At 34.3% G+C, this 8,421-nt stretch overlaps 1 protein-coding gene across 1 annotated transcript; it reads left to right on the top strand.

Moving 5' to 3' along the window:
• The first annotated feature begins 6,311 nt into the window (after positions 1 to 6,311).
• LOC131395345 (putative olfactory receptor 5AK3) lies at positions 6,312 to 7,253 on the top strand. The gene has a single exon (XM_058527258.1). The coding sequence runs from the start codon at positions 6,312 to 6,314 to the stop codon at positions 7,251 to 7,253; it is 942 nt and encodes a 313-aa protein (XP_058383241.1).
• Positions 7,254 to 8,421: the final 1,168 nt, after the last annotated feature.

The following is an 8,421-nucleotide window of genomic DNA, read 5'->3' as shown; positions in this document are numbered from 1 at the left end:
CTTTGAATTTCTTTTTTTCAGGAAGTCATATTTTTGGCTGATTATGGTGACAAGGATAGTTATCTAGACCAAAACACAGGTTCTTAGACATAAGAAAAGATACTCAACCAGATTCATAACAAAGGGGAAAAAAAAAGCAATTATTCTGTAGCAAGCTAACTCTAAACAAATACCCATGAAATCCCTAATGATAATAACATGAAAATAAAACCAGTTCTCTCTAGAAAGCTTAACTATCCTTCAGCAGAGAATAACTAATCAATGCTGTTTTTTCCAATTCCATCTCAGCCCCTGGAACCTCAGATTCTCAAGGGAGCAAGTGTTGATCCCTCAGGCCCCAGCCATAAAATCCTCAATTGGAAGGAACCACACAGAGAGACCGTGGTGGGCAGTCAGCCTGCACCAATTGCAGAAAGAGAATCTGGAGGCAACTCTGGGGTAAGTGAAATAAAGCAAATCCCATTTTTCAACATCAGCCATGGATCATCCCAGGGTGTGCAGGAGACAGTGGAGAAAAAGAGTCAGAGCCAACATTATAGTGAGTTTCCCCCCAAAAACAGAAATCAGTTCATCTTGTGACTTAACAGAAATGGAATAAGGAAACAGAATTGGGCTGAATGTTGCCTGAGAAGAATATGAATCAGCAAATGATTGCATAATTGAATGAAGGGATCAATCAATCAGTATTATATGTTTTTAATGCATAATTTACATGTGTTATTATGACCTTTGGTGAGCTCCCGTTCAATGCCTAGACCTGTGCTGGGAAGTTTACACAAATCGGCTCACTTGAACTTCACATCACTACTGGACAAGCTTTACTTCTTTCTCCTCCTCTTCCTTTTTAAAACAATTAAGTTATATTAAAAAGCTTTATGTTATAACTTTAAAGATTTCTCTCTCCCCCCACTCCCATGCCCAAGGATAGACCGTAAAAGTTTGGTGTGAATCCTTCCTGTCCTTTCCATGGACAAATAAAGAAAATAAGAAAAAGAGACAGTGGGAGTGAAAAAGTTTTATTTTTAAAAGGGTCCACACTCTACATATTATTCTGCAACTTGCTTTATTCATTTGACAATATGGCATAATCACCTTTCCATAAAATAAATATACTATTTATCTCATTCTTTTTGGGCTGCATGTTGATCCATAATATGAATCTACTCTGATTTATTTAACCCTATTTCCAAATTTTTGCTACTATAAATAATGTTACGGTAAAAATCATGACATTGTAAGTAGTTCTGTGACCCCATTTTACAGAGGATGGAACTGAGGCTGACAAGAGTTACATCTTTTGTCTCTATGTAGCGGTGGGGCCAGAATTCAAACCCAAGTCAGCCTGTTTTTTGGGTTTTTTTTTTTCCCGCTGCAGAGTGCTGAATATAAATGAAGCTTCAGAAGCACTGGGACTCAGCATAGGTTAAGCATGTTCAAAATACTCAGGTAATTGGCTCTCATCTTCGTAGTATACATTTGATAAGCAAATACCCTCATCATCATAGATGAAACAAAGAATTTAATACTGAGTCAACTCACGGATAACTAGAGATCCCATGTGGGTATGGATGTGTGTGTGTGTCTTATACTAGTTTCCATAGCTCTTGAAAAGGGTCCCCCATAATATCATACATTTTATTTGAATTCAAAATGATTAAATTGATATGGTAAATGTCATTACTCTATCAAGATTGCAGTTCAAGTGGACTCATGACCAATTCTAACTTCCTCTGATAAGTGCCTTTACCCACTGGGTGGAAACCTCCTTGAAAGGGCTGCATTTCATCTATTTTACAGCAAATTTGCCTGAAAAGGCAACTTAAACATTATTGTCACTTAGCCCTCACTAAATGTTCAATTGAAGAGCATCGTTTCTTGTTCCATCACTACAGACTTATCCCACTCTGTTTATTTCTCAAGATATTTGAAAGACCCAGAATGTCCACATCAACCACAGGTTTCATTTGCTTATATTCCCCCACCACTAAAGGCATTTTCTTGTCTAAAACTGACCATCTCATCTACGGAACTACAGCTCTGCCCGGCATTACTGACATCAGAGTAAAGAAGCCCTCTACTGGTGAATTGAGGATATGTTCTTTTCTTCTACGAGGAATTTCTGTTATTGCACATATTAAAGTATAAAAATTATATATTTAAAATAATGTAACAATCACTTATGTAGCCACTATCTAAATTCTGCTACTTTCTTTTTGTTACTCAACATTTAATTTGAGAGATTTATCCATGTAGATATTGTAGCACCAGTTTACTAATTCTTCACTAACATTTAATAGTTGTGCTTTTTTCTATGATGAACAATGCTGCTATGAACATTCTTATGTATGTGCACATATTCATACATATAAATGCATGTGTATGTATTTGCGTGTGTGTGTGTGTATCCCTGTTTATGTGGTCAAGAATTTATCTAGAATATATACCTATAAAGGTAATTCTGGACCTTAAGGAGGCATATATTTAATTTTACTAATATTTCCAAATTTGTCTCCAACATGACTGCGTTAATTTACCTTCCCACCAGAAAGCCACTCTCATCAAATTTTGCATTTTAGATTGAGGAGTGAAAATTGTATTTCAGTGCAGTATTAATATAAACTACTGATTATTAGTGAGTTGTGTATATTTTCATATTTCTATTGACTGTTTAGGTTTTCTCTTTTATAATTACCCTATTTATGTCCTTTGTGCATTTTTCCATTAGGGTTATTTATAGAAATTACTTTATGTATACTGCATACTAATTCTTTTACATTTGTATGTGTTGCAAACAAATTTCCCTGAGTAAAATTCCAGTCAGTATATGCTCTTTTCTTTTTTATAATGTTAGTGTTTTTCATTTAGATGTAGTTGAATTTTTAATGTTTTATGTTTTGTGTATTCGTCTTGTATAAATTTTTTTCTGCATATCTAAGTCTTAGATACTCGGCTAAGTTTTACTCTCAAAGCTTTACAATTTAAAGCTTTAATCCATTTGGAATTTATTTTTGTAAAATGCAAAGTAAGAATACAATATTATTTTTCCATATGTATAAGCATTTATAGCACCACAGTTTATTGGGCCATTTTTCACTGGTGTACATCTACAATGTTCATACATAAAGCTCCTATAGACTTGTGGGCCTGTTTATAATTTCCTTTTCTCCGTTCCATTGATGTATTTGTCCACCCTCGCACTAGTACCACGTCGTCTTTATTATTATCACTTCATAATAAATTCTGATATCCAGTAGGACAAGTTCTCACCTTACTTTTCTTTAGAATTGTCTTAGCTAATTTTAGTTCTTTTCATTTCCATATAACTTTCATAATAAGTTCATCAAGGTTCACACGAAATTCTCTCAAGCATTTGATTGGAATTACATTGAATTTGCAGATTAATACAGGGTAAAATGTAATGTTTACAACATTGAGTTTCTATCCATGATCCTGGTCTGTGTTTGGTCTTCTTCAAGCCTTTAAACAAAGCTTTATTTTTTCAATAAGGATCATGAACATTCTTAGATTTACATCTAGGTACTTTATTTTTGTTGTTACTGTAAATAAAAAATTTTAATAACATTATTTTAATTATTTCTGGTAAACAGAAATGCAATGGATTTTTATATATTAAATTAGTATCAAGTGCCTTTAGTAGATTCACTAAGAATTTATCTGTCAATTCTCTACAATTTCCTACAGAGACAATTACATTTACTAAAAATAAAAATAGTTGTGTTTCTTCCTTTATAATCATTTTACCTTTAATTTCTCTGCATATCCTATTGCCCTGCCCAGGACTTCAGAAAAATATTGGATAGATTCAGTCATAACAGGCAACCTTGTCTTGTCTCTTAATTTATAGGCACTGCGTCTCATGATTTATTAGTAACTATACAATGTTTAGTCCTTCAATGTGGTAGATAACCTTCATCAAGTTAAGACAGTTCCCACCTCTTCCCAATTTTGTTCTATTATATCATGAAAGTTTATGGAATTTTACCAAATACTTGTTCTTGATCTATTGAAAAGATCATATGACTTTTTTCTTTTAATGTTTAATATGACAAATTATTATCAAGAAAACTTCCAATGTTAAAAAAAATACTTTCATTCCGTTGATAAATACAAATAAGTCTTGATTGCTGTTGGAAAATACTTTTTCCCTGCTTCTGAAGTTTGTCTCCTGCAAAAGGAGCTTGATTTGTGTAATTGTGTCCTTCCTCTCACCATTTTATTCATTCAGTTCCTGGAAAGGTGGAGTGACATTTCTAATTGGTAAATCTGAGAACAACCTGGCATGCCCTGCTCTATCCTTATCCTCAGGAAGCAGCCTTCCTGCTGGATCCCTCCTTTCCCTGCATTTCAGAGGCACTTCCCCACAATATGCAAGAAGAATGCCCCAGTCACTGCCACCAAGACTGGATAGATAAACCTGTTTACTTATGGTGATCATTGGAAACAACTAATTTGACTTCAATAAACTTTAAGTCTTCCCCCACGTGTCTAAAGGTGGTATTATGATCTCCATATATACACTGTCTTTTATTTCTCAACTTGTTCAAATTTTGGAAAAGGAAGAGAATACCTATTTACTAGAGCCTCCTTGAGACCCTAGCAATTGTTTGCTTAATACATGGATGGATATGGTTAATGAATGTGTATTTTTTAGGCTGTTTGCCTCTATACTTTCACAAATGAGATTGATTCCAATTTTCTTTTTACGTATTTTATTTATTTTGGTTTCAATGTTATATTGACATGAACTGGAAAATGTTCTTTATTGTGATTTTCGGAAAAAGTTTATATAATATTAGAATTAGTTGTTCCATAAATATTTGGTAGAACTTTCCTATAACATAATTTAGCCAAGTGTTTGTGTGATAAAATTTTAAAATAACAAGTAAAATCATTTAATGGTTTAAAAATATTTTATTTTTTCACAAGCACACACACACATACCAATAACTATCACTCTCTATCCACTTAGTCTGCTTTTGCTAAAAAAAAAAAATATAAAGACTAAACACAAAATAACTATTTTTAAATTATATATATGGTATAAAATATTACGGTTCAACAAACACCATGTATCAGCGACCCAGTACAAGAAGAAAAATAAGTTTTGTGATTATATTTGACTCTCCTGGGTAAATGAGCTACAGGCAGGAATGGACTTTATTCAATTTTTTTTTCCAAGGAACAAACTATAAGGCAAAAAAATGACGAATTATTATTTCAAATTTAAGGATTTCTCATCTATGAAGGACACCATAAACAAAGTTAATAGATGACAGAATGTGAGAAAAACTTGGCAACAACAAAGTACTCAAATCTAGATTAAAAAGAGCATCTATAACTCATAGAAACATTGGGAAAAAATATGAAGAGGAAATTTACAGAAAAATAGAATCCCAAATTTTAAGAATATTAGACAATAATCAAATTTATTTCTGGTTAGAAAAATAAATTAATAAAAATGAAACATCACTTTATACCTATTTTTCTGACCAAAAAATGTTAGGAAAATACCAATGTTCACAAGGAAGTGAAAATATGGGAACTCCTATGCACAATTAGTAGGAGTGTATACTAGTGCATGCATTATGGAAAGTGACCTGAAATACTTAGTCAAGTTAAACGTGTGTGTACTCTCAGACTCAAAATTTTTGTCCCTAATAGTATGCCCTAGAAAAATTTTCACACTGAATTATTTGTGGTGGAGACAGGTTGTAGGCATCACTAGGAAACTATATAGGTAAATTATAATAGATGGACACCATAGAGCATGCTACTCAATGTGTCGTCCATGGACCAGCACCAATCCTTGGATTCTCTGTTTGTACTCTATGGTGAGATAACTACTGAAAGTGAGATTGAGAATTTAAACTATTACAGAATTTTGACAATGCTGAGACCTTTTTACTGCTTTTTACAAAAATATTGGGCCACTACATTTGCAAATTTTACAAACAAAATGATCTGTTACCATAGAAACTGTAATAAACACTTCTGTAAAGGAGTTTACATGTCCATGAGTCCATGATGGTCAGAACAGAATTAGTTAGGAGGCAAAAAGAGTAACATGAGAATATGGAACTAAGTTAGAGCAAGATCATATAGAACTCCATGGGTAAGTTAAAATTTTCATACATAATGATTTGTATTTGTGTAAATTGGGATATATTAATTAAAATGTATACAGCATAGAAGAAAGCATCGTTTTAAAAAGTATGTTTTTATATATCCCTTAATAGATGTATTTATGAAATGGAAATGTCAAGGTTCAACATATTTAATCTTTGCTAGGCATGGAACAAAACAATGGCACTGAAGTGACTGAATTCATTCTCCTGGGATTTGCTGGCCAACACAAGTCTTGGCATATTCTCTTCATAGTATTTCTACTGATCTATGTGGCCACCCTAGTGGGTAATATTGGCGTGATCCTACTAATCAAGATTGATTCTTGCCTTCACACTCCTATGTACTTCTTCCTCCAACACCTGGCATTTGTTGATCTCTGCTACACCTCTGCTATCGCTCCCAAGATGCTGCGAAACTTTGTAGGGACAAAGCAGTCAATCTCATTCATAGGATGTATAGTGCAATTACTAGTCTATGGTGCTTTTGCAACTAGTGACTGCTATATTCTCGCTGCTATGGCAGTAGATCATTGTGTGGCCATCTGTAATCCACTCCGCTATCCAACAGTCATGTCCCAGAGAGTCTGCATTCAACTCTTTGTTGGTTCATACTTCATGGGTTTCCTAAATGCCTCTGTAAACACAAGTTTTATTTTCACATTGAACTTTTGCAAATTCAATAAAATTAACCACTTTTTCTGTGATGAACCCCCAATTCTTGCCCTCTCATGCCCCAATATTTACTTCAACGTCATGTTACTAACAGTCTTTGTGGGGTTTAACTTGACATTCACTGTGTTGGTTATCATCTTTTCCTACATATATATCCTGGCTGCCATCTTGAAGATGTCTTCTACTGCAGGGAGGAAAAAGGCCTTCTCCACATGTGCCTCCCACCTGACAGCAGTCACCATTTTCTACGGGACTGTCTCTTGCATGTGTCTGCACCATGGGACCAACAAGTCTCAAGAGCCAGAAAAAATGGCTTCTGTGTTTTATGGCATTATGATCCCCATGTTAAACCCCCTGATCTACAGCCTGAGAAACCAGGATGTGAGGGAAGCCCTAAAAGAGATTGGAAAGAAGCACTTCCAGTTTGAACATTGATTTCTAACTCAACATGGTTCAACAAGCAAACCAACCGTTCTCTCTTATTTGTCAATAGCAGAAGATGTGGCAAATGTTTGTGAGATACAAAGGCATTCCTTAATTATATCAATATCTGAAAGATATTGAAAAATGTCTCAAATGATTAAATAAATAAGATTCTAATTCATGTATTTCTTAAAGAGAAAACATCTGAAAAGAAGATCTTTGATATTGCTTTTGCACATTTTGAGAAACTTCTTTTCAAATTCCCAACATTAAAAAAGAAAAGAAATGTAAATTCAGGAGAAATGCATAATTGACAGTGTATAAATCCCTCTATCAAAGAGAGTATAAGGAATCTGCCAGGATAAAAACCTTTTCTGTCTTCTCCTAAGAGGTACTGTACTCTTGCAATTTTTGAATAGCTAAGCTACTTTATTATTGCAGAAAAAAATTTTTGAAAGAGCCATCTTTTGGAGGAAATGTACAGAAAAGAAGAGGAGGAGAAAAAGATAGTTGAGTGAATCCACACTGATTTGAGGACATTTGAGGCCAGTGTCTCTCCTTCCCTACATGTTCCCTAAATAATTAGGAAATTGACACTGGAGTCAGGAAGATGTGGAGCATACCAATTTTATCATTGGTAAATATAACTTGAATCTCCAGATATATCCCCTTACAGGTGTACATCTTAGGAAAACAAAATCCAGTGCAAGGTTTTGGGCTACAGAGCAGATTCTTTTATCCAGAATTGATGCTTTATGCCTCTCAATCTCCAAGAACGAAGAGAGAGGCAGGACTCTAAGCTTACGTCTAGAAATCAAATAAGGACTCAGACCCTAGTGTTCTTACCATCTTGAATTCTTTTTAAAAAAAGATCAAGCACACACCCATTCTATGAAAAGACAAGGTAAACAAAAAGTCTGACATTGCTTTTTCAATTTCTTCTCCCAATCTCATTAGTTATTTAAACCACAGGGAGAAGTTAGTAGGAGGATTGACAGGATGAAAGTTAACTACCTTTCCCAACATTTCCACAAGTTCCAAATCTATGGGCTAACACAGGAACTCTGGGATAGGGAGCCAATCATAACCCAAACAATACCAAGAGAAACCAGCTGGTAGCAGCCCATGCAGCAAGGTCCATTACAAGAGAAGAATCCCAATATTAGGACACTCTGATCTT

Source organism: Diceros bicornis, chromosome 31 (assembly GCF_020826845.1).
Source record: "Diceros bicornis minor isolate mBicDic1 chromosome 31, mDicBic1.mat.cur, whole genome shotgun sequence".
NCBI lineage: Eukaryota > Metazoa > Chordata > Mammalia > Perissodactyla > Rhinocerotidae > Diceros > Diceros bicornis.
Note: the sequence above shows the minus strand (reverse complement) of the source record. Positions and strands in the feature narration are given on the sequence as shown.